Source organism: Neolamprologus multifasciatus, chromosome 13 (assembly GCF_963576455.1).
Source record: "Neolamprologus multifasciatus chromosome 13, fNeoMul1.2, whole genome shotgun sequence".
In the NCBI taxonomy this organism is placed as follows: Eukaryota; Metazoa; Chordata; class Actinopteri; order Cichliformes; family Cichlidae; genus Neolamprologus; species Neolamprologus multifasciatus.
The window spans coordinates 27,953,987-27,981,277 of record NC_140451.1 but is presented as its reverse complement, the minus strand read 5'-3'; the positions used below and the strand labels follow the sequence as shown (position 1 = coordinate 27,981,277).

The 27,291-nt window shown below is 39.6% G+C and overlaps 1 protein-coding gene across 1 annotated transcript; it reads left to right on the top strand.

Annotated features, from left to right (window-relative positions):
• b3gnt2b (UDP-GlcNAc:betaGal beta-1,3-N-acetylglucosaminyltransferase 2b) lies at positions 1 to 26,027 on the top strand. The gene is made up of 3 exons (XM_085182650.1): positions 1 to 197; positions 17,016 to 17,160; positions 22,423 to 26,027. The coding sequence occupies exon 3, from the start codon at positions 22,448 to 22,450 to the stop codon at positions 23,639 to 23,641; it is 1,194 nt and encodes a 397-aa protein (XP_085038776.1). The 5' UTR covers positions 1 to 197; positions 17,016 to 17,160; positions 22,423 to 22,447; the 3' UTR covers positions 23,642 to 26,027.
• The last annotated feature ends 1,264 nt before the right edge of the window (positions 26,028 to 27,291 follow it).

Here is a 27,291-nt window from a genome sequence, read left to right as displayed (position 1 = left end):
ACCGCGAGTGCAGTCACAATTGAGACGGTTAAAAAATAGACCAGTCGCGATAAGCAGCAGCTCTCGGCTTTTAGCGGAGGGAAAACACGGGAGGTCCTCGGTAAACAGACGACGATTAACCACCGGGAACGGCACGTGATGGATTTATTTCACTATTTCGCCGCTGTCGGAGTGTCTCTAGGCTGACTGCCAAGCAAGTGAGTTCAACAGAGTTTATTTTTCCCCACCTGTCCGGAGTAACAGTCATATCGAGTAGCTGAACTAGATCCTCATAGTAAGTTAACCGACCCCAAGTTTCCAGGAAAGTCCGAGTTACTCGGGGAACAGGACTGTACATGTAAAGTGTTTGTTCCTTTTCAGGAAAACTCAAGAAAGAAACCAGAAACGCGGTAGGAAGAACAGACTATGACAAGACGTAGTGCCGTGGTATTTGTAAAGCAGTACTATCTTTAAAAATACAACATTATTCTACTTTAGGGCTAAATGACTAACCTTGATGAATTAATGGACTTACCCGTTTCGGGGTTAAATGCAGTAAATATTTAACCTGCCTATCAAATATAAAGATCTGTTTATGATTAACAATAACTTGAGCGAGACTGAAAGCACCTCGGGCTCTTGGAAGTGACTGAATCGGAAACTAAAGTAAGACATTTTTGTAGCTATTCTCAGTCAAAAAATGTCACATCGAATGCGTAGAGCAGGGATTTCAAAACATGTGGCCAGGGGGGCACTACCCAGTTCAGTTTAGGCTACTAAATAGGGTTAAAATCCATTTTTTCCATAAAATGCATTTTCATTCTTGGTGAGCTGTGCCAGCAGTCTTTGGGAGTGAAAGTGTCTGGGAAGTTAAAAAAATATATATTTACAGATTCCAGCATGTTGTTTAAACCTTAAAGATGGAAATGTTTGTCAATATTTATTTTATTAGCCATATATAGCCAAGTTTGAGCAGTAAAATCACTGCATAATAATCAACATAGAAAAAGTTCAATAATCTTTCTTGCTGACCAGCCTAAGATGCCCTGAAAATAAGTCGCATATCACTGTAAACACATTCTTCCCTTATTATAACTTCAAAATAGGAATGAATAAAAATCCAAAAAATGTGTTTAATTGTACTGCAACGCATTTCATATAGGAACTGGAGTAAATAGGACCTAATTTAAGCCTTTAAGCCTATGAATGTGAAAATACGGAGATACACTGTTGAAATTTCACAAACATGTAGGTTATCATTAAGTGATTAAACAAGTGATCCACTTATGATCAACTAGGGCTGTATGTACCCTTGAGTTAAAAATGAGCTTGACCTCCCTGCTTTGGACAATCTGTAAAAGTAGCACAGAGGAAAGTTAGTTTTAAACTTGGTGTTAATGTTAAACCTGGACAAACAAACAAAAAGTTCCCAATATAACTGTCTGTTCTTCCTTCTCTGTCTGTTCTCTGCCTTTTTTTGCTGTGTATGCAGTTCATGATCAAATTTCTGAATCACACGAGCAACATTTTCCAAGGGTTTTTCTGCACAGATGTGTGTGCGTCAGCCCTGTACCAGTGCTATGTTTAGACAGAAACATCCAAACCACACTTAGGATGAGCATTCCTTATCAGTCATGGTGAAGTTTCTGACTGGTCTGTTACGGAATTACGAATACAAAGCGGATAAAATGATTATAAAGGCGCCAAAATCAACAGTATTAGTTTTAACATGTTGTTATAATTACATCTGTCCAGTCTATGATATTTATTTGAAATTGCTGTACTATAGATCAGGGGTGTAGCCCATACTGATTTGGATACAGTAAGAAAAATAAAAAGGGACTCAAAAGGTCAGCAGAAACCTGTCTAATCAATTCATTTTGGTAGAGCTGATATTTTCTCTTAGAAAATCTAAATTTTTCTACGACAGTGTGCTGTACAATTGATCTAAATTCTGTATCAGCATTAAAGTATACATGAAACGTAATCATTCACAGACATAAATGTGACAAGTGAAAAGCCAGCCAAAGAAAAATACAGAGAATCCCAAACACTGATGTTATCAGTGTTTGTTATCTTGGCTTCATTGTCTGAAAATATATCTCTAAAAACATAGTCTGACAATTTCAGTTTATTATACTGTCATTCATCTTTAAGCTCCAAATAGACAGCACCTGAGGGAGAAACCTGGCCAGTCAACCAGCAAATTTTACCCCCTTAGTGACTTTTCCAACTTTGGCCTGTGACAATAATGCTGTGTGAAATGTGATTGATTAATGGTTTCGCGTAAAACTAGTTTAATCATTCATGAATGAGATACTATCGTAGCTATCTGCACTGAGTAGGAGATGCTCTATATCTCATTGTACAAGTGTATAGTGACAGTAAAAGGCGTTCTATACAAGTGACTGTTTATTAATTATTTACTAAATCACAATAATTCCAAAAATGGACACCGTGTGACATCTTAAAGTTAAAAAGTTAATTAAAAAAAGGTCAATCAAATGGCCCAATGGCCGTGATGATCCGCTTGGTAAAGTAAATCCGTTGGGTATCTTTGTTGGCCTTCAGACAGCAATTCTGACAGCTAAAGAACCAAACGCAGGGCTCGCAAAATCGCTAGCCCGACGTCCCGGAGCTAGCAATATTTCCGGTCGGGCGACCAAAATCGATCTCAGCCCCGCCCGTTGGGTTATCATATAGCCCGAAAAAAAGTTCATAAAGATAAACAGAAATCATTTTTTTCTTAAATATATTTTTTGTACCTTTTCTAACCTAGTTTTTGCCTGTTGCAGAACATAATATGAATAACCGCAAAGACACATTCATGAATACGAATGACCTTTGTATCTGAGTGAGACTGTTTTTTGTTTGTGTTGCTAAGTCGGTCTTTAATACCATCACAGTACAGACCTGCATCACTAAGGGAGGAAAAGCTCTGCTAATATTTACTATTTATTAACACATTTTCGTACAGCAGTGTTTCTCACACAGGCTTTATTTCGGAGGCCACTGAAGTGTATCTTAAAATTTATTTTAATTATTTCATTTGTTTCAGAGGAGAAAATTGCATTCAGTTGTACTGTGTGGAAGTCCTCATTCTCCCCATTCAAACAGCACCTCATCTTCTTTATGTTTTCCTACTTGTAGACTGATCAGTTTGCTATTTTTGGCAGCCCCCAGGCCTTCATCCAGTAGTTTAAAAAGGTCCTACTCCACCATTTTGGTAGAATATCGACTGCAGGCTTCTGTAACACTAAGGAGTTCAATACAGTGGAGCTGGAGACCATCCACGGGTGAAGAAGCCTAATAGACAGATAGCTAACTACTTAAGAAAGTGTGAGGGTACCTCCTTTAGTATATGTGTCCTCCGCAAGTAACAGCTGTCATTGTTTCTCTGTGGAGGGTGAGGAACTGTTACGGTTTCCTTTTAGGTGTTTGGGCTTCATCCCATGTGCACTATAGATAGCCACACATGACTATTGTTTCCATTTTTTTTGCACTGTTGTGAAATATAACAGAAGGTTGTTTTGAGTTTATTATAGTTTCTTCCAGTGGCTATTTGCATAAATGGCCAATTAAAAGGATACTTCTTTTCATGTCTACTCCGGAGCAGGAAGTGAACAAACTCAAGTGTCCTTTTAATTGAAGACTTGTGACCTTAGCCCTAGATTATTGTGTCGCCTCATCTAATCCATACCACCCAAATTCTTCATTAATATTCAGACAGACAAATATACAGACATCATGGGTAGTAAGCAAATTAGTGGCTCAAGGAACATGGAAAGGAGTGAGGGTTATTTACTTTAGGCTTGATGTTACTTAAGGGTTTCTTCCTCATATACTACAGTGGAGAGAGATCACACAAGCACAGGAGTACATTTGCTGCTAGGGCTGTGCGATATGACCAAAATCTCATATCCCGATATAAGAATTCTATCGTCCCGATAACGATATAAATCACAAAAACGTAACATTTTCTGTAAATTCTGTGACTCTCGGGCAGCTCAACTTGCGGGAAGTGTTTCCAGCTGTGCGTCATGTGGCTGGAGTCGAGTGTTTTAACCGATGCATGAAACGATACATTTTTAGACATAAGTTATAACGGCCGCCGTTTTCTTTGTGAGTAATTATTACACAAGCCTGTTCTAACGTTTGAGTCTAAGGTTTATTTTTTAGCACCTGGCCGCTCTTTTTTACTTCTCATCCGTAAAAATAATCGACTCTTTCACGTGATTCAGTTTATTTTGAAAAGTCTCAACAGGATCTTGAGCTTTATTGTGAAAGGTTTATGAGGAACATAAACAAGCGGACACGCGATGGTTTTACCGTCGTTGTTGCTAACCACAACGCATAAATACAGGCGCTTGTCCATCCATAGTGTGGTTATATAAAATATAAGAGAAAGAGAGAATTTTAGGAAATTAATATAGCCGCTACAGTGACCATCAAAACAATTAAAAAATATTGCCGTAAACAGTTTATTTTGCGACACCACGAAACAAATGATAGCGTAAAATGAAACGATAGACGTTTTTATATCGTCATCCGATATATATCGTTATATCGAACAGCCCTATTTGCTGCATATGCTGCTTTTTTGCTCTGAGTTGAATTCATACATTTGGCTTTTCAGCCGTCTTCCTCTTGTTTCAAGGTCATTAATTTAAGCACATCCTGAAACTGGAGATCTGGCAATACCCAGGGGTGGTGCTAATTATGGTGGCATCCCAATAGATCTGTACTATAACCACATTATCGTTAACACAGAAATCTGCAAGGCCCCATTTAGACAGCCAGTCACAGCCTGATCAGCTATACAGCTTAATGTTCACTTAGCAAAGCACACGCACTGTAAGTTTGTTACACTGCTTATCCCCAGAAGAAGTCTTTGGGGTGCGTGTGCCCATGTACAGTGAATGCAGTGTATATTTTCTGTTGTTTAAGAAGGTATTTCTCTACATCCTACATCACGTAGTTTCTCTAAATGTTGTTCATTTGTTTGCTACCCGACGGTGTTAACATTGCTCTTTCTCAAATATTCATGATCACATCCAACACCCAGAGAGTTTGGGGGAGTTCTTTGTTTTTCTTTGGTTCTTACACACTATAAAGCTTGTAACTTGGCAGTAATGCCAAGATGTGTGCATAAGTGACCACAGTCACTTATGCACACAACCACTTGTTTCAGTTTCTGAACATCAAAAGCAAACCTTTCGTGGGCATTGTTTGTTCAACAGAAGTTAGTAATTTTGTTCTCAGTTATTCAAATGATTTTATATGAAGGTCAACATAACACCACCAGTAAGCTCTTCTTTCAAATGGGGAAAAATGTATTTATAAAGTTTTAGTTAGTTCACTATACAACAGAATTTCTTTTACATTAAAAAGAAAAAATCAGGTTCCAACTCCCCAAATAAACCTCAGCATTGCTGTGATTAAAAATGTTTGTACACATGTTTACTCATTATTTAATAAACATCTAGCAATGACTAAATATATATATAAAATATTTTTTATAGCAGGGGAGGGGGGGTGTACACACTCCAAAGTAAAAGTAAAATATTTTTTCATTGTCTTGTCAATTTGGTAAATATATCTTTGCACGATTTTGGGGTGATTCTTGGCGTGATTGTGCGTTAACTGCCTCCATGAAAGGCTTGTATTGTAAAATGTATTCTGAAACGACTCTTAATATCGTGATAATTAAACGGACTAATGAAGAAACCAGACACTCAAGCTAAACGGAAATGGGCAAATTCAAGTGATCTGAAAACAAAAACAAATCAAGGGAAATCAAAAGCCTTATGCAAAACTGTGCTTTTTGAGCCGGGGAAAAACCTTGAACATCTTTTGCCAGGAAAAAGAGTTCTAAATTACAATTAACATTAGGGGTGGGGGAAAAAATCGATACTGTGTAGTATCGTGATATTTTGTTTGCTAATAATGTATCGATACAGGGACAGCAGAAATCGATATTTTGTTACAAAAAAGGTTTTTGTGCTCCGACTTCAGAGCATGTTGATCCTTTTTCTGAGCAAGAATCCTGACATTCCTTCACTGTCCAAATGTGTTTAACTTTTTTTTGGCAGCAATAAACATGACGGTTTACTTATTTTAATTTAAGACATGTTTTATTTTAATTAAGTTTAAAACTTTTTTATTTAATGTAAAATTATATTTTGTTTTAATTTACTTTCAAATTCTTCAGTTGCTGAAGGGGCTGCATAGTTTTCACAAATTGCATAGTTCAGAATAGCTATAATTGTACCAGATGGTTGCATTCAGTTAAGTTGGACTAGACTGTAATACAAACCGTTCAGTTTGTCAACAATAAAACTGAAATGAGAGAAAGACTGAGTGCGAGACTTTGATATTAGATAAAATGAATATTGATAAAGTTTACCTTTATGTACAGAATCTGAATATCGCAAAATATTTTTAAAAAATTGCAATAATATCGTATCGTGGGATGTATGGTGATTCCCACCTCTAATTAACATTGTTCACATATGGCAAAGTATAAAGAGCCGAGCAGGTAAAACAGTACCTTTATAACATTTGTCTGGAATTTCATTCCTTTTTTTCTATTTATACAGTGGGGCAAAAAAGTATTTAGTCAGCCACCGATTGTGCAAGTTCCCCCACTTAAAATGATGACAGAGGTCAGTAATTTGCACCAGAGGTACACTTCAACTGTGAGAGACAGAATGTGAAAAAAAAATCCATGAATTCACATGGTAGGATTTGTAAAGAATTTATTCGTAAATCAGGGTGGAAAATAAGTATTTGGTCACCTCAAACAAGGAAAATCCCTGGCTCTCACAGACCTGTAACGTCTTCTGTAAGAAGCTTTTCTGTCCCCCACTCGTTACCTGTATGAATGGCACCTGTTTGACCTCATCATCTGTATAAAAGACACCTGTCCACAGCCTCAACCAGTCAGACTCCAAACTCCGCCATGGCCAAGACCAAAGAGCTTTCGAAGGACACCAGGAAAAGAATTGTAGACCTGCACCAGACTGGGAAGAGTGAATCTACAATAGGCAAGCAGCTTGGTGTGAAAAAAATCAACTGTGGGAGCAATCATCAGAAAATGGAAGACATACAAGACCACTGATAATCTCCCTCGATCTGGGGCTCCACGCAAGATCTCATCCCGTGGGGTCAAAATGATCATGAGAACGGTGAGCAAAGATCCCAGAACCACACGAGGGGACCTGGTGAATGACCTGCAGAGAGCTGGGACCAAAGTAACAAAGGTCACCATCAGTAACACACTACAACGGCAGGGAATCAAATCCCGCAGTGCCAGACGTGTTCCGCTGCTGAAGCCAGTGCATGTCCAGGCCCGTCTGAAGTTTGCCAGAGAGCACATGGATGATACAGCAGAGGATTGGGAGAATGTCATGTGGTCAGATGAAACCAAAGTAGAACTTTTTGGTATAAACTCAACTCGTCGTGTTTGAAGGAAGAAGAATACTGAGTTGCATCCCAAGAACACCATACCTACTGTGAAGCATGGGGGTGGAAACATCATGCTATGGGGCTGTTTTTCTGCCAAGGGGACAGGACGACTGATCCGTGTTAAGGACAGAATGAATGGGGCCAAGTATCGTGAGATTTTGAGCCAAAACCTCCTTCCATCAGTGAGAACTTTGAAGATGAAACGAGGCTGGGTCTCCCAACATGACAATGATCCAAAACACACCGCCCGGGCAACAAAGGAGTGGCTCCGTAAGAAGCATTTGAAAGTCCTGGAGTGGCCTAGCCAGTCTCCAGACCTCAACCCCATAGAAAATCTGTGGCGGGAGTTGAAAGTCCGTGTTGCTCGGCGACAGCCCCAAAACATCACTGCTCTTGAGAAGATCTGCATGGAGGAATGGGCCAAAATACCAGCTACTGTGTGTGCAAACCTGGTAAAGACCTATAGTAAACGTTTGACCTCTGTTATTGCCAACAAAGGTTATGTTACAAAGTATTGAGTTGTATTTTTGTTATTGACCAAATACTTATTTTCCACCCTGATTTACGAATAAATTCTTTACAAATCCTACCATGTGAATTCATGGATTTTGTTTTCACATTCTGTCTCTCACAGTTGAAGTGTACCTCTGGTGCAAATTACTGACCTCTGTCATCATTTTAAGTGGGGGAACTTGCACAATCGGTGGCTGACTAAATACTTTTTTGCCCCACTGTATATTGGACCCACAAGTGGAATCAACTCACGGTGGAGTGAGCCATAAAGTCAGTCATAGAGTGGCAGAGCAGCTCAGATCTCTCTGCGCATCCAGGCTCAACTTGTCTGACTTTTTGTATTCTGCACAAGACTGCCAAAATCAAACACACAAGCCTCTTCTCCTTTTCCTTACATCAGCCTCACAACGGAACCTTTAGCAACCTTTCAATGTTAGCCCCGTTAAACCGCAAAGGTTGAGACATACTGCTCAAACAGATTCCGGAATGGCTGCTTGTTCAAATTTTTACATAACCGTCACATGAAACGGAGTCGTTTCACAATACTGGGGTTTCTTAATCACTAATATGAAGAGATGTGTATTTGCACACAACTTAGCACCAGCTATAAATTGCTTGGCTGCCGCTTTTTCCCAAGATCCATTAAAAACAGCTTACTGAGTAGACAGAATTAATCCATAATGTTACAGTCCGTGGTAGCTCCAGAATATGGCAAATACATCAGTGGGCTTAAAAAGACATTAATGATAATGGGAGGAAAACTAAAGTGATGCCAGTATTGCCAGTATAATAGCCAGGACACTCACAGAACTGCCTTAATGTAAGTGATGACTTGCAGGATGATGGCACACTGAGGAAACTAAAGACAGTATTTCTGACTGCATTTATGGTGGTAGTTCTGTTCCAGCACACTCAGGTTAAATTCTAGAATAGCTCCATTCAGTCAGTGGATATGTCTACAGCCTAAGCCAACTGAGTTGTACTACTTTGTCTTTATCCGGGTCCTACGTTTATGCTGTCAATAGTACTCTAAAAGAAGCCGAGCCATTTTTCGAAGTTAAAGTTTAGACTGCTTTGTATCCTTGGCTTTATTTGTATATGAAAACCACCTGGAGAAAGTTTGAAGGTGCGTTTTCATTTCATGTCATTTCATTGATTGATTTATTTCACACTTGGTTCAACAGTTTTAACAGTTTTGTCCTTTCATACACACAAACCATGCTTTTTCTCGGTATAACACTGCAACAATGCGTGAAAAGGAGCAGGAAGAAGAAAATATTCTTATTAAACCCTGCCCCTATCTGCAATCCAACTAATAGTGCAAGTGGGCACCATAAACCAAGGAACACACTAACATTTATCTCCAGATCCTAACACACACCAAACATCACATTTACAATCAGCAATATACCATTTCACATAATAACAAGGAGAAAAAATAAGTAAATAGAATAAAATAAGGTGAGAGAGGGGGAAAAAAAAGTCCTTCTTCAATTAACTCCAATTTGGTTCATATTCTTCATATTGAATTATCGTTTTAGACATGTAAGACTTTTTAAAACAATGTAAATTTGTACAATTCTTTAGATTATAATGAAGAGAGTTCCACAGTCGTATACCCCTAACTGTTGGACTCATTAATCTTTGTGTAGTCCTAGCTAGTTGATGCATAAAATTAAATTTCCTTCTGCTGTTTTCACCCTCCGAACACATTGAAAATAAACTTTGTAACTTGAAAGGCAAAGTATTATTTTTAGCCTTAAACATAATTAATAGTGTCTGTAGTTTCACTAAATCTCCTAAGTTTAAAACTTACTGTTGAAGTTAATGGTTCACAACATAGTTCTTGTTGATGGTTTATAGTTGTCCGCTTTTAAAAGTAAAGATTTTGATGCCCACTTTTTTAGCAAAAGAAATTCGATTTTTAAGTTGTTGTTTTTTGTAAGTAGGGTTTAATTCACTGAAGGTTAGAGTAATACTTTATTAAACTGATAAAAGATCATTGGAAAATGTATCATCTTCTCCAGTGTGTGGTTATGAACGCATGTAAGTTCATATTATAAGCTGTTACTTTCAATGGAAATGTGAATTGTTGCATCCTAAATGAAATCTTGTTACTGTTGTATTCCCCTGTTCCATTAAGTCTTTGTCATGAGGTAGCTTTTAGCGGTCTGGTAACAGGAACACTGGAGTTGGGCAACATATGAGCGGTCAGCAACTCACACAAACTCAAAATAAAAAAGATAATGGAAACTAAATTGTCAGTGGCTATTTTGTCACCCAATTAATTTACAAGCATTGTTTCTTGGTGAATCTTATGGAAAATCTAAACTATTATTAAAAATGATCAATAATAAAACACTTAAAAATGAAAACATCAGTTCCCTTTTGACAACAGTCATTGTGTGAACCATTGTCTTTGTGCTTCCTGTCTTTACCACATAACAACTTCCTGGCCTCAGTTCCTAAGAATCTGTATCCATTTAGCCATTTATAGTAACTATGTAGATGCAATACCAGCTATAGGACTTCGCTAATGCACAAGAACCAGACAGATATTTTCAAGTTGAGACCACATGGCTTGTCATTTGTATTGTTCCTAGGTGGATTTAAGGTCTTCCGTATATTTCAAAGTGGGTTCGATATCACAGGTCATTCAAGGATTCCAGCCTAATGACATCTGAGTTATGGACTTTCTCCCCCTTATTTAATTATACATGGAAAACTATAATCTTGTTATCATAATGTGATTCTGATCTCATCTGACACAAAGAAAAGTTGTGCATGCACAATGCAATGGCTTCAAAAAGATTTTTTAGCAAAAAAGCATGCAGCTCACCATGTCATGTTAGGAGCCTGAGAAGTGTACATGGCGAGGTGGGTGTGGCTGTGCTGGCACGCACATAATAACATGGGTTGAATAGTGGCTTTAATAAAACTATCAGGGGATGAAGAGAAGGGTAGATTTATAAGAAAACCTTGAGATATTGGTGGTGTTTAATTATGTGTAATGTAGAGTTAAAACTAAGGCTTAGCAGTCATCTGAATCCATACACGCTTTCTTCACAATTTAAATGTGCAGGTGCAAAATTACTCGTTTTTATCGTCTTCCTCAGGAGATGTGATAACACTGTCACTTGATCAGCTTAAAGAGTCCATTTCCTTTCTTGCTGCATTAGCATCAGATGCATAATTTCTGTAAACAAAGCTACCGTTTTTTTTTCCCCTTACTGGCAAACACTTTCTAGGATGTCTCACTTCATTTTTACAAGCTTTATAATGTTTAAGATGTACACTATAATCCCTTTAAACAGAGATCTTCGGTTAATCTCTTTGTCTTTCTCAAGGAGTTCCTGTCATTATTTGCAATTAGCCTTTCAGTGGAAACATGGCTATCTGTCATAGTTGCAGGGAGGGTCTTGTCAATGCATTTCTCTAAAGACTGGAAGTTTATGATTCGTTTTGCAGAGTGCACTGCATCTTTGCTCATCAGGTCACGCTGGAGTGACACTACCTAAATTCAGTGAGTGCTGAGTGTGAGCAAATGACTAGCAGGTGGCCTAAGTGTAGCCAGGGTCACAAGTATTTGTTGATAATGAGAAATTCCAGTCTATTTTAAGTTCCAGTGCTATTGTGAGGCAGTGAATGTCTCTCATTTCCCCATCACTATACTGTAGCTTAGAAATGGTCACTTTAGCATTACTAGGAGAAAAAAAGAACATTTCCTCAGGTTGTTTTGAGAATAAATGTGCAGAGCTTGAGAGCTGTTCGTCGCCGTGTAGAACCCACCCCATAGCCATATTTGAATAAGGAAATTAGTGTTCCTGATATTAGTTCAGTTTTTGGGCTTTTGTTATTTTAGGATTGTTGTTGGTGGGTCTCATGTACAAAACCAGGAACTTAATCCCACCCTGTGTACTTCAAGGACCTCTCGCTTGTCTCGGTGCATGCTCAATCATCGAGGTAAGTAAAACCCTAAAGGTTGATTCTCTTTGTCTGGACGTAGAGTTTTCAGTGGGAGAAACGTTTTGTCACTCATCCAATTAACTTGGATCATGAACGGAATCAATTTTTTGGGACCTCTAGGTTGAAATATTTAGGTTGTTATTGTGGTTTTATAGTAATTCTGATGAAGATGAATGGGAGATTGTTCACAGAATGTCCTCTAAGGTTAGTTATGCATGTGTTGCATTTTAATAAAACCAACACAGCGATCGGAACCAACAAATAAAATTAGGAGACTGTCTCACATCAATGGAAAATTCTGAGACGGAGGCATGACATTTGGTGGATATATTCCAGCTCAGACAGTCCCTCTTTAAGTTGCAGCCTTCAGGCTATTTATGGTCGTCCTCTCTTTGCACCGTGTCCCCATTAGGCCCACATTTTTCGTACAGTAATATCTTAGTCTTGTATGAAGAATTATCTTTGGTAGTTTCAACCTACAAAGGTGAAGAGAGTCTGCTCAACAATTTACAATCCATGGATAAGGATGATTCATATACAAAGGTAATTCAAAGTGCTTTACATAATGCATTAGGCATATACAATGTCAGAGAGATAAAAGGAAATGATGAACTTCTAGATGCATACTGTCAAAATGTATTTGACATGATCCTGACTGGGGACAGGCAGTAATCCTCTTGTTGAGTATCATCAGTAATTATCATGCTTTATTTATATAACCCGAGATTCATTTTGTATAGCTTCATGGGACATTTGTTTAAACAAAAATGTGTGACAGTGTTCCAGTCAGATCCATTTTTAGCTTGGTATGGGTGGCTGCTGCGTTCCTTTCCTTGACTTTTATTGTTGTTGAATTTATTAAGTAGACCATAGAGAGGTACATCAAGAACAGTGGCTCTGTCACCTCAAGTCATTAACAGGTTTTCTGCTCAGTTTCTTTATGTGGTGGAAAAACTGTTTTGGATCCAGAGGATGCTGAAAACTCCACTCGCTCTAGAAGGAAAAACTTAAAACTGGGACCTGCCCATTGCTTTGCCAGATCTTGATGGCCAGTTTTCACTGCGATGCATTGCCACTGGAAACACCCACAGAGGAAATCGTTAAATGTGAAACCAAAATATTGTAAGTGGGTCAGAGACGAGACGTTTTACCTTCAGCATAAACACCGGTCCAAAAAATTAAAGGGAAGTTGGGTAAATGGGTTAGCACCCCTTAAGTCAGGTGCATGCTCCTCTAAATGGTTAGAATTTTTTTTTTAGCCTTTATCAATTGAAGGTTGAACTTTGTCCACAGACCTGACGTGGCCTGTGGAGGAGACTTATCTGTTATCACTCGCACACAGCAGTTAGCAGCCTGAGCCTTTTTGGCTTCTCTGCCCTGCTGACCTGTTTCACACAACTTTGGGAGGGTTGCAACCGTGAGTGTGTAGGACATGTGTGCTAACCAGACCTGCTGCAAAACAAGCCCACAAATATTAACCAGCTAGTGAAGAGGATGCCCTAGATACATTTTCTGTTCCCATTTTTGAGTTCCTAAAATTGCTGAAGTTTTACGTTGAGAAGGGCGTGGCTGATCAGTGGAGCTTCATTAGTTGTGCATTCATCTGATTAGTAATGGCAGTTAACGTTGCTTTAACCTCACTGTTAAAAATGTAATTAGCGTTTTCATCCGCAGTTTGTACGAAAAGCCTAGCGGCAGTAAAATGAGACAGAAGTGACTGGAGATGTCAGCTTCAGTGGTGTCAAGAGAGGTCAGACAGGTTCTTAAAGTAAAAAGGGGTGTGTTGATTTTTCACTTTTGAAATTTGTGTTGCCTTTTTCAGCATTTTAGAGACTCGGGAAATTTCCAGAGCTGCAAAAATATGTTTTATGTCCATTTTAGACGCCCTCTAAGACTCACAATCTAAACCCAAAAATGTGTTTGGTTTCTGTAATTAATTTTTAGCATTAAGATCGTGGGCTATAAAATGTTTTAAATAGGAAAACTGCACCGTTTTCTTTTGCATTGTTCTCTTGCATTGTAGTTTTGTTTTGGGAGGTTTTTTTAGTTTTTTGCCCAACAAACTGTTGTTATTTAGACTTAAATAACTTATGTACAGGAGCATATACAGGAAAGAAAAGAGGAAAGTTTCTCAGCATGGTCAAACAAACACAATGGAAAGCACGAGAAGCAACGGAAATGGAACAAAGCCAGGCGTTCCTTTCGATGATTAACTCCATTTTAATTGTTTGGCTATCCTCCGGTGGCTTTTTCAGTTTGTTTCGTTAAGAGGTTGCCTATGCTTGCTATCTGCTGTCCTCTCATATCTAACCAGCACACACAGGCGGTTTAATGATTAATAAAACCCAGTCATGTTTGTATAAAACGAACTTTCTACATCAGTCTTTGGCAAAAGCAGTAGATTATTATTGCGTGTGTGTGTTTGTGTTTCACTTTTCTCTTTATATTTATATCTTTCTTTCTGTTTGTGAGAGACTTATCTAACAAAAACAAACTGTACAAGTTTATTTAAGATCCTGCTTGTTGCTCCCATACACAATTTAAAGTCAAAATGCTTTGAGAGATGATTTTATGCAGACATCCACGCAACGGCATGTCTGTGTAAGGAGGAGAAGCTCAGGTTTAAGGACTCTTAAGAAGGAAAAGTACCTTGGGTAAGCTCAAATATTAACAAGCAAACAAATCTCTAAAACTGAAAATGAGTATTAGTCCTGAACAGCACAAAGTCCAGTTTCTGTGGAGAGAAGAGCTCTGTTATATACAGCAACCCCTCCTGTCTTTCAGTGAGATGGTGATAATAGTCTGCACTGTTTTTCATGAATGTGAAGTCTGTTTCATGGCTTTGCTGTCAGTCAGATGTTTACCTGCACTTGAGTGACCAGCCTCCAGAGCTTTGTGGCAGTAACTAAATTTTTATGGAATTTAAACATTAAGGATTAACAATTGAGGTAGGGGGGTCATGGTGTGTGTCTGTATGCGATTATAGAAGTACAGTGTGTGTATATGGTGCTGAAAGTGTGCAAAAAAGTATTGTAAAAATTACTAACTTAACAAACGTGTCAGTATGTCATCGGTGCATGAAAGGATCTGACATGTCAGCTGGACAATTTAATAAGTTAATAAACTATGTTGTTTGTTTTGCTTAGTGAGATGTTATCCTTTTTCTTTTAGCTGCAGCAAATGTAAAAATATTAGTCAAATGTGTAAGTGTGATTAGCCTCTAGGCAAACTGTATATCAGATAAACTCAGGCTCAGACTGTAAACATTTAATTTATCACTTTACTGAATATATGGGAAAGTCAAATTATCATAAAATTTCCTGCAACATAGAGGGGAATAAAATATAAAGTTGCTTCTAAGACCATTTCTTGATTGGTGCTCAGAGAAAAATGCAAACATTTCTGTCTAAGAAAATAAATAAATAAATACATATAGCGCCTCACTGGTCTCTTATCTGGAACATAACCTACACCGGAGCAGAGAGGTGTGCTGTAAAGTTAAATGGGTTAGCAAGCTTAAACTCAGTGTTCTTTTTTACCTCGCTAGATCGTTATGGCAACTTGTTCTGAACACATAACCTGGTCAGGATCAGGTTATGTTCAAAGTTTAGCTTGAGACACCACGTACTCACTGATGTTTTTTTTTGTTTTGTTTTTTTAATTTACGGTCTGCTCTAAGTGTAATAGACATTATCTGCTGCTATACGAAGAAGTTCCACGTGCAGTCTGTTCAGTCATGTGTTACAAACACCACTGAATGTAGTTCAGTGATAAAGTTACAGGGATGCAGACTGTGCGTCACATTGTCACGGGAGATCGGTTCAGTTGGTGATGCAGAAAATGTCTTAATGTTTTCTGCTTGATCTGTTTCTCTGACACTTCTGGAACCGCAGCTAATAGAACACAGATTAGAAAATTCCTCTGCTTGATTTTTGAATCACTCAGCATTTATGGACGTCAAATCACAAGACTTCACAAGACTTTGTCCTGTCTGTATCTATCATCTGTTCCTTTTGATAATGTCTGATTGACGCTCAGTTGGTAAATTTTTAAAACCATTGTCATGATACCAAATCTCTCTGGCGCCTAAGTTTGTGAATGCAATAACTCGAGAACAAGGCAACATAGGAACTTCAAATTGATACCATAGGTGTGCTTCTTAAAAATATCAAATGAGTTTGAATCTCAGGGATCTTGGCGTAAAGGTCAAAGGTTAGAGTAGGTTTTCTGAAACTCTTGTGAATGCAAAAACTTGAGAAAAGGGTGACATAGGATGTTGAAATCGATAATATAAGTGTGTCTACTAGGAGCCTGAGAGGTAGCACAGGAAGTGGCCAGTATTTTTGTTTTTTGTCAAGTCAGCTAACACAAAGAAACCCTGGCTATGTTGATCATAAGTGGCAGCGCACTTCTTCTAAATAGGTTTGCAGCATAACCTGCCATAGCACTATACCCTGTTAAGAAGTGAACCACTTTTTGTACCACTGGGCAATCAGAGTGCCATGTTTATATGCAGCATGAAGTTAGGATCTGCATTTCAAGTAAGAATACTGTACACGGGGAATTACTTAATTGTTGTACTAAGAAAGCACTCCCTCTGGAAACCAGCTCTGTTGCTTTCACATAGATTTAGTCATAGTACTTGTCAGGAAAATTATTAACTTAAAAATAAAAAAAAAATGAAAACCATGAAAAGATACAAAAATAAATCATAAGAATGTTTGAACCTCCCTGAAGTGAAATTAAATGAAACCAAGTTCTGTTTTACTGTGAAATTTGACACCAGGGTTTTAATTTCATTCACAGCAAATCTACATCTGTTCCAAATATCACACATAAAACTGTATTTTATTATTAAAAGCTGTATACACCCTCCCACCCAATCATGACTGCTCACAGGGGTCAGACTTCACCACTTCTTCTACTAGAAACACTAATATAGATATAGTTATCATCTTGTATTTAAATCAGGGTTATTGGTTCTTTCTTTAAGCACGCTTTCAGTATGTAACATTAGAACTGATGTCTTTTTTGTCCTCATGCTCTCTTCCTCAGTATTGACACCTGGGTTCTTTCTCTCTCATTTGCAGATTCAGTCTTTTCTCTGCCTCCTCCCCTTCCCGATCCCTTTTCCCCATTGGCTGTTGTCCCCAGACAGTGCACAAAAGTATGGGGTAAAAGTGCTGAGGAGACACCAGGAGAACAAGAGCTGAAGAGGCCCACTCACCTGCACAGGTAAGATCACACAATGTGCGTCGTGGAAATGTTTTGAATAGGCAGTGCATCTCTTGGCATGTCTGTCACATTAAGACTCTCATTTAGTCTGTATAGCTATATTCTGTTATGTTTACACATGAAGTTTAAGGTTTTAGGAAGGTGCATTGTTCATCGGTTCTCTCCACAGTATAGTATTTAAAGCCATCTAAACATAATCATGAAAGCTATTAAGGTCCACTAAGAAGCATACAAACCCAGCCCTTCAAGCTGCCATTGTTCTGTAGTGTCTCACACCCATCCCCCACTCAGGTGGGATGGCTTACCTCAGTGAACCTTTTTATCAGGTGGAAGCCACACTGGTCAAACACAGTCTAGTGTATTCTGGTAAATTACTGATCTCATCACGATCCCACAGACCTGTTTGTTACCCGAGACCATATGGTGTCGCCACAAGCTTCATGATAGATAAACATAAAGTTAATGAATAATGGAGAGAGGTTTAACCATGTAAAGAACATGTAAAGTACACACAGAGAGGTCTTGTCCCGATGGTGGCAAATTGTATCTATATGGAATAAAAAATAGATTACATGCTATTGTTTCAGTGTATAATGTGTGGTCCTTTAACCCCCAAAAAATCCTAATCATACCACAAAGGGTTTTAATTGGCATTTTTTGATGGTTGACTTGAATCAAAGTAGTCAAGTGTATCTGTGTAAAAGAAGCCTGACTGTCTTGGAATCCGTTATCTAAATAAAGTATAATTAGCCTATATCTTTAAAGCCAAGTCAAACGAATTCTGCAAAAGAAGAGCCATAACGGTTTATTGTGAGCAATAAAAGCGCCACTGCTGATGTTTGACATTGCGTTTCTTCATCTCTGCCTGAACCGTTATTATGCTCCATTGCTGTCTTTTACCACAGTGAGACTATTTCTTATTATTAGTTTATTAATAATTAGACTTTTTTTCCTCATTCTGTATGGATTCTGCATACAGTCGGTTTAAGAAAAAAATACAATAAAACTTTCTGTCCGCTTATTTTGTAATTTTTAGGAGTACTTTGCACCATAACAAGTATAGGTGTGCACTGCTTCCTGTGATGACAGGATGTGACTCATGCTGTGTTTTCTTGGGGCACTGCTTATGCTCTGGATCTAAATGTGTTTTTGAATATCCTTAAAATGAGGGTCCATTTAAAAATAATACATTGATGAGGTTTTATGAGGTAACGAGATCTAGTTAGATTAATCAAATCAAGAAGGCCATCAGTCAGTTGTGTTCACTTGCAGACAGCTTTCCAGCATACTTGGTGGGTGGCAGACAATTGAATTCAGTTGCTTCCAGTTATTATGAAACATGATAACAGTGACTTTTTTCTATTGCTTTGAAGCTCTGATGTCTTTTTGTGTAATAAATAAGTTCACCTCTTGCCATTGCAGCACTGCACTTCCCCCCCCTGCCCCTTAATCTTCAAACTTACTCGTCCTTTAGTGTACCTATAAGTAAGCCTTTGGTCACTGAGCTCCAGAGGAAGTAAAATTCATAAGTTTTCCATAGAAGAAATGGTAGAAGAATTGTGTAACAGCTGTCTGCAGCTGATTTTTGCCTCGGATCACTCGAGGTCTCTCACACTTCCTGTGGTGAGCGTGCCCGTGTCATAGTCCAGCTTATGCCTTGCTTATACTGTGTTGCAGACATGGACACAGACATCTGGAGGGCCGACGGCCGAATAGTCATTCCTGTTATACTTTGAAGTCTGCTGCCGTAGATAGTTGATTGTAATGTAGATCAGTAGGAAGAGTCCACACAGTCCCAAAAGAACAGGCAGGCGTGGACCATTGCACCCACTGTCTGATGGGATTTAAGTCACTCAGGCCGAAGCGGACCTCAGTGGGCTCGCAGGCATGGAAAGACGTATCATAATATAATGAAGACATTATGAGCCAAAACAAATTATGAGAGAGATTCTGTGTTAAACCAGAATATATGAATTATTAACCCAAAGAATCCAAAAACCTCAAGTTACATTATGAGTTTGTTAGTCAGTAGTGTTACTGGTTTGATGAGTGTTTAATAAATCGAATGTGTTGTGTAAAATGAGAGAAACTGGCCAGGTGCTCCCAGTTGCACTGATTAACTCTACCTACCAGGAAACTGCAACCTAACATAGAAAAACACACAGTGGTCCCAGCAGAAGCAGGAGGGCTGTCACTCAGTCTTCACCCACAGACCTCCTGTGGTGGAAGCAGAACTTGCCAGCTGTCCTTTCAAGGCAGGCTTTATTGTCAAATGCACTCAAGTCAGGAACTAACCATGACCAGACATCTCCACATCCTCCAGTGCCTCCACATCTTTAAGTTTTGTTTTTCATTTAATATATATTTCAAGATTAAGAAAACCATGTGTGAACTGATTTTAACTGTCTTTAAGCTGGAGTCAGCTCTAACAACACTTACTGAATGCAAAAGAACTGAAGCTATAGCTTAAAGTTTGGTGCATGACCTTACTGTGCCTAATCTGTTTTTGTGTGAGTGTCAACCACAAGTGTAGACCTTGTCTTTTTAATGCTGACAGCTAGAAGCATTATATTTGTGTGTCAAACCACCAACATGCCTTAATTACTTCAGCTAAAATGGCCTCGATGTGAAACACTATGACTGAGTTTAATGTCTTAAACCAGATGCAGATGGTCAGCCAGATTTAGGCAGGTATGCGTGGATTTAGCTGCAGACTACTGGTGGTTAATTACAGGTCCAGAAGTTGTGGTTTCATCTACATGTTGTTTAGCTTTCTTCTTAAGAAGCCTCCCCCACCGACCCACCCACTCTTTTCCCAGAAGTGATCTTGTTTGTATGGGATGCAGAGGACGGGAAAGCTTAATTCTCCATGAGAGTAAGGGAGAAGAGGAGATTGAAGGAAAACTAGCATAAGTCCATGCTTGTCTGTTTGGTGATATAATACTGATAAGTGTGATGTATTCCTATCCTGCGTTGAGTCAGAACAAATTCAAAGGAACAGAGGAAACCTGATGGAGACGGGCAGAGTGAGGAGGAGTGAACGAGGCTCACGGAATAGAGAAAGAAGAGCAAACAGGAGTGCAGCAGTGGAGAGTTGTTGCTAGGAGGCTGAGAGAGCAACACAATACAGAGGCAGGAAGGATCCAGGGAGCAGTTCAGATCTGTTAGCTCATCAGGCAGAGCTCGCACCGCTTTTTGAGCTGTTTACATTGATAATTGTAATGAAGATAAATAAGTCTTAATGTCCTGACTCGGCTGTCTGGGGCTAAAGGGAGTAACATTCAAAACCTGGTGGAAACGGGTGAAGGCAAAATTAAATTCTTGTAAGTTGTTTAGAATTAAAAACACCTACACCACCTCTAAACACAGTGATGAGCAGTACCCTTGCACCCAAATGTTTCGAAAAAAAGACTAAACAGTTTTCAGATACAATGAAAATCCCCAGCAACACAAACTAGTGCCTCGTAACCTACCTGTGCCTGGTTGACAGCAAACAAATCCTGTGTCCTGTAATCTTTAATGCTACAACGGGATTTTCTTAAACCTAAAATATAACTCGGTGTCTTGTCTGTCCCACAAGCTCTGCGATGAGATGTCTGCAGACGCAGGAGAGGAAAGTGAAAGCAAACAGCCACATCAGTCGTGCCAAAAGGCTGAAAAGAAGAGGCTGCGCTTGATTTTTAACAATAAATAACAGCAGCAAAAGTCTTTATCTCATTGAAATCACTGAAATTATTCGATTGAAAACAATGCTGGGGAGCGGCTTTTCTGACTGAGATGATCAAGAAGCACTTTCCCCTAAATGAGCCCTAATGTCTCCCAGATGAGCAGGCCCTTTTTGGCTTTCAGAGCTTGCAATCTTATATCATTATCCAGTCGTCTTTTTATTTTACTTTTAGTCTTTATGACTTCAGAGTGTTGTTAAGATTGAGAAATTTGCCCAGAAGTGTGCAGCCTTACAGTGAAAACATTCACTCGGTTAGACTTTGTCACAAGTATGGTTAAGCAGTACCAAAACATGTAGTTTATCAATAACTTGATGAAAATATTGCGTTAAAGTGGCTGCTTCACTGGTCTGCAGGAAAAAGGAAACTTGAGAAAGTGAGGGGAACTCCAGGTAAGGACATTTTCAGAGGGGAAAGCGTGACTAAACAGAAACCTGAGGCACAGCTGAGCCTCCTGAAAGGACGGTATTGTCTGTTCAAGCTCACATGTCGTCCTCATTTCTTATTGGTTTGAGCAAAGGATACAAAAGCAGAGAGGATGACAATGAATCCTCAAATGTTTGCCTTCCGTTAAATTGCCCTCTGACGTAGTAAACAAGTAAACTTGATGTGGAAATGCAGGTGTATGCTGTGATTTCAGGCAGACTACCTTATTGTACTTCATCCCGACAGTTAATGTGGTAAACTTGAACTCTCCTTACACCAAGCAGATCATTTGCTAATTGGTTTCTCATATTTAGTTTGGACTGGTCTGGACATGCAGCTTGGTAATTAGATCAGTTCAGGCTCACAGATAAAGTGAACAAAATAACAAGGCCTGATGATTGCTGATCTAGTTGGGTAGCTCAAAGTTAAATTGTCTTTGTGTCTGTCGTATGAGGAGTATTTTTTGTTTTTAATTATTCCAAGAAAAAAACCTACCCTACCTGCGATTTGCTTATGGTGATAATGGAGACATGCCACCTCATAAGTTTTACGGGAAGTTTTTAAGTGTTTTGTAAGAAATCAGTTTAACCCTCACTGGTAAGCACAGCCATCACTTCTGAGTGAACATGCTGGTTCACTCAGAAGTAACTATGACAGCCAAACAAACAAAGCATTATTATACACCATATTAGTCAACCTGTGAAAAGTCAAGTGATTCAGTGTGAAGATGACACCACTGTGCTTCAGTCTTATCAGCAGTTTGACCTCTGACCTTCTTGATCAGATCAATACGTAATCTTGCTGTTGCTTTGGATAAACAAACTATTCTGACATAGTTTTACACGTCTTACAACACAAACGGGGGTTTCCATGTGATCGTTTTGTCAGTGTGGTTGAGGTGTCTTCTCTTCCTTTTTCCACCTATTGTTTCTCAACAGAGGGAAGTTGTAAACTTGCACGTTTCACCATAGATAACGGTTCTCCATCGTGCTTCCTCTGACCTGAAATTACCTGAGTGATTTGAGAATATTAACAAGTAAAAGCTGAAAACTAAAGATCAGTTTGTGGTGAAGACTAAAGTCTTTGTTTCTTCTTCTGCGTGTCTGCACAGGTGTCGGCGTGTGCGGTAATCTGTCATGGGGCTGCTGCCAAAGATGAGGCTTAAGGTCGTGGTGTCACTGACTATGGTCAACCTCTTTATCTTCATCATCATCTCGCGGAACATCAACCAAGACAAAAGTGGACATCAAAAGATTCTTATCCCTTCCAAACGCTTCTGGGCTAAAGTGGCTCCCAGCTCGGCCTACTGGAACCGCCAGCAGCAGATTCTGGACATTCACAGCAATCACATCTTCATGACGAACCACAGCAGCGACATCCCTGAGTGGCTCAATGACACCAGTTTGACCTCCAACGTCTGTCAGCCTAACCTCAGGGTGACCACTCAGGTAAAAGATTACAACTCCCTGCTGCCCCGCTTCAAGGACTTCCTGCTTTACATGCGCTGCCGCTCCTACCCGATCATTATGGACCAGCTGGATATCTGCAAGGAGCCACCGTTTCTGCTGCTGGCTGTCAAATCGCTGGTGCCTCACTTTGATCGCCGCCAGGCCATCCGCCAGTCCTGGGGAAAAGCAGGCGTATTAGCCAATCGGACAGTAGTTACCATTTTCCTCCTTGGTAACGCAACACCTGGAGACCACCACCCAGATCTGTCTGGTATGCTGCATTTTGAGAACGCCCGCCATAAAGACATCATCCAGTGGGATTTCCGTGATTCATTTTTCAATTTGACTGTCAAAGAAGTTCTTTTCCTGGAGTGGATCCAGGCACGTTGCTCCGGCGCCCAATTCATCTTCAAAGGCGACGACGACGTCTTCGTCAACACCTACCGCATCATGGACTTTCTCAAGGGGCTCTCGGGACCCAAAGCCAAGGACCTGTTTGTGGGCGATGTGATCACGAATGCGGGGCCCCACCGAGACAAGAGGGTCAAATACTTCATACCAGAGAGCATGTATGTTGGATTGTACCCACCGTACGCAGGAGGAGGCGGCTACCTTTATTCAGGCGACATCGCCATTCGCCTGCATAATGCATCTCAGCGCGTAGCGCTGTACCCAATAGATGACGTCTACACGGGTATGTGTCTTCGTAAGTTGGGGCTGGCCCCCGAAAAGCACAAAGGCTTCAGGACTTTTAACATAGAGGAGAAATACAGGTCGAACCCCTGCGCTTACAAGAGCTTAATGCTGGTTCACCCAAGGACCCCGCAGGAGATGATCCAGATCTGGGCCTGGCTCAGTACACCCAACCTGACCTGCCAGTGACTGCAGTCAGTCCGAAAACATGTCAGGATAGATCACAAGGAAGGCCAAAGGGCCAAATATTTTAACTTGAACAGGGTGTAAACTTTCAAAGTTGGCAGCTTTAAGTTAAGATATTACTACGATGGGCACACGGATCTTCCGCCTGGTTGAGTGTTGTGGCCTGAAAAAATGAGGGCGGCGCGGCAGCGCCGGTTTTTCACATTTTGTATTATGGCTCTATTCCACAGAGGAGTTAACTCTGCTTAACTTTCAAAGGAGCTTCACCCAACGTGAATATCTTTGAGTTCATATATTTATATCACAGCTATTTATATGGCCTTTATGTGCTTTAACACTGTCGCCTCCACCACAAAGTGTCTCAATGCTGTATTAAATAAATGAGAGCTGGAAAGTGTCTGCCTGGCAGCCAAGGGTCTGTTTGGTAAAGCTATAACATGCTGGTCAGGTTATTGAAGTGAGTAAAAGCAATTGATTGCTTTCTAAACACTGCAAAACAGTGGTTCCTGCATTCCCGGTGAACCTCGTAGTCATAGCTGGAGGCTTAGATTGTGCTGCTATTTCCAACCACACTCCCAGAAGTATTTACTCACGACTCTAAAGCTCAGAGTTTTCGTTCACATCATTTCCTCAGTTTCCACCGGTGAGACTCTGCTCTCAGTCAGCCACAACATTAAACCCACCTGCTGAAATGTTTTTTTTTAAAGGACAGGTCTTTTTACCGAAGCCACCTTTGGGGTTTCTTAAAAGTACAGTTGTCCTTAGCAGTTCCCTTAATTGGTGTGGCTGATCAACGTTGGAGCAATTAAAATGAGACAGGGATGTCTAGCCTCGCTCTCCGCAGCTCGGCCGGTTGTGGCTTAGAGAAATCCAAATGCTGGTCTAAATCAGCTTCAGGTTCAAAAAGGTTTAACAAAAGCCCAAAGTCCATTTTCACAGGTGTGTCATTTCAAGCTTTCAGCGTGAAGTATTTGCTATGTGCCCGGGGAAAGCGTTGAATGAGGATAAATGCTGCTTTACTGTGACCTGAGTGAGTCTAGATTCTTTAAAACAGGCTGTACACGTACATACACAAACTGTTACTTGATTAAAGTGTCCGTGGGTTTTGCAAGAGACTCTTAAGGGACCTGTGTGTTGGTGAAAGCTTTAAAGTGTGTGTGTGAACTTGTGTTTTATTTAAAAGTTGATGCTTAGCTCATTGCTGTTTAGCTTCATTCACCTGACAAGAGACGTCCTGCACATATTTACCTTTCCCTCATATTTCATAAAATTCCTTCTGAGCAGTATTGTGTGCACGACACGGTGAGATGCTTGACTCGCACACAGCATGAGATACTTAGGAAGCTTAATAATTAAAGGTCAGGAATGTGTGTGTTTGTTTGTTTTTGGTTTTTTGGGGGGTTTTAAGGTCAGCAAAAGTATTCACCCTCAGTCTGAATCTTTGAGATGATTAAACTGAGTCTGGTGTGGCTTTTGAGAACAGAAGGGTAATGGTGTTACTTTGTCTCTGTTAGAGCTCCCCCTGCTGGTCAGGGTGGCGGCAAAAAACATTTTTGCAAGAGCTTTGTAAACAGTGGCGATCCCACGACTCCCAAACTGCCGACCACCTGATTTATTTCAAGCATCGGCTTATTAATTATCTCTGTTAGTCTCTACATCCTTCGTATATCCGTTATGTGACATTTGGAAATCATGCTACAGACAATCGCACCAGGTCTCTTGTTTTTTCTCTTTTCTTTTTGAACTTCAGCATGTTCATGCAGGATAAGACCAACACTAAAAAGAGAAGATGAGAACCTGAAAGACGTGTATTTCATGCTTCTGGATTATTTAATATTTCACTTGTTGTGTGCATAGCGCTGTCACTGCTGACATACATGCCGTTAATCGTTGCACTCTCTCCTCGCTGTGTAGTTTCGCGGCTGCCTGAACTGTTTACATCGCTTTCTAATTGTTGATGATTGTCTACAGGTGTGTGGGTGTTGAATTTGGTGATTGGAAGAGCTGCACAATTTATCTAAGTTTGAACAGTCAGTGTTTTTCTGGCCTGAATGTCCCGAATGTGTCCAAGCTGGGGATCATGAAGGAAATTCAGCTGAATGTAACGAGGCCCGTGGCTGTTCCTTCATTGTGTGTTTTTTCTATTTAATCAGAGTTTATGTGGAGTATCTGTGTTGTTTTTAACCCACAGAAAGATTTATTTTTTTTGTGGTTCCTTTAAACTTTGGTTAATGTGAGTTCCAGACGCTTTTCGCTGCCTGCACGAGTCAAAGATGATTACCAAATCTGTGCCTGATGTTTGTATGTACTGTATGTCACGCAAACTTAAATGTGATCGCTTTAACATTATCTGATTGTTTCAATAAAGCTATATTTTAATGGTTTTGTAGATGTTGTTATGTGATTTTATGGTTTCTAAGGATGTACATGAGAATTTAGAAAAATCAATCACGTCTGATTACAAAAAATCTTGATGCTTTTTAAACCTCAAGTCACTTTTTTTTTTTTTATAACAAGCATTTTAAAGCAGGAGTTAACCTAAAGATACACACATGCAAAGCAAGATATACCAATATTAAAAAAAAAATAGTTGGGAGGATGACAACAGCGACCTCGAGGCTGATCTGTAATATAATACGCAGCTGATCCATGAAAGGCTGTAAAAACAAACTGTAAACGTTTAGCCAGTGCAGCTGAATCAAAACACGAGTGGTGTGTGTGTGTGGTCCTTTCTTGTTAATGATGTTAAACAGAAATGCGGTTTTTTGTAAGGAAGCTTAAAAAAAACTCTCTGGGTCACAGGAGTCTGTTCCCAAAGGTACGCTGTTAAATCAAAGTCTTCCAGTGAGTTCAAAGCCCAAACTGGGGGAGAAAATTAGAAACTGCTGGGATTTTCCCACACAGCCGTCTGTGTTAATGCCAGAGAAGACGGGCCTGAAACTCAAATAACTACTCGTGACATCTGAAGTGTGCAGAAGAGCATCTCTGAACCCACAACACATCAAATTTTGAAGCAGATAGGATGCAAAAGCAGAAGACCGTGTGCCACTACTGTCAGCTAAGAACATGAAACTGAGGCTGTAAGTCACATGGGCTCCAAAACATTGAGCACTTTGACCTCTTTCCAAAACAGTTGGTCTCTGTGCATTAATGATAATATCTCTGATATGTTTGATTGCATACATTTCGTTTTGCAGTTTCTTGCTTGCATTAAGCTTTTAAAATGAGCAGTGTATTCAGAATTTAATAAACTATATATATGTTCAACTTTTCATTACCAAGTCTCCATTCCATATCATATCTTTTAATGTCAATGAAATGGAGGACATGATCCCCATCGCCTCACCGGTCTGTGAACAGTGGACCTCATGTTGTGAAATCTACAGATTACTTCCTGTAAAAGGTTATTTCTCTCTTTAGTTAACCTTTAATAATTGACAAGAGCATGTGGTTCAATTCAGTTGGAAAAAACAATGAAAGTCCATTCTAATGTAGTAATTGTGTCTCACCAGCAGAGGGCAGTAGCCGATCATTCTGCGGTATTTTCTCCGTGTTTGGCGCTGATATGGATTTCTGCGCAGCTTGAGAGCAAGAATGTAAACTGTGGGTCAAACAGCTGAAACAGGATGTGCGATGTCAGTTTCTCACAGCAT

Bases quoted from the DNA above. Each gene is read 5' to 3' on its own strand.
- b3gnt2b (XM_085182650.1), top strand. From the start codon at position 22,448: ATGGGGCTGCTGCCAAAGATGAGGCTTAAGGTCGTGGTGTCACTGACT.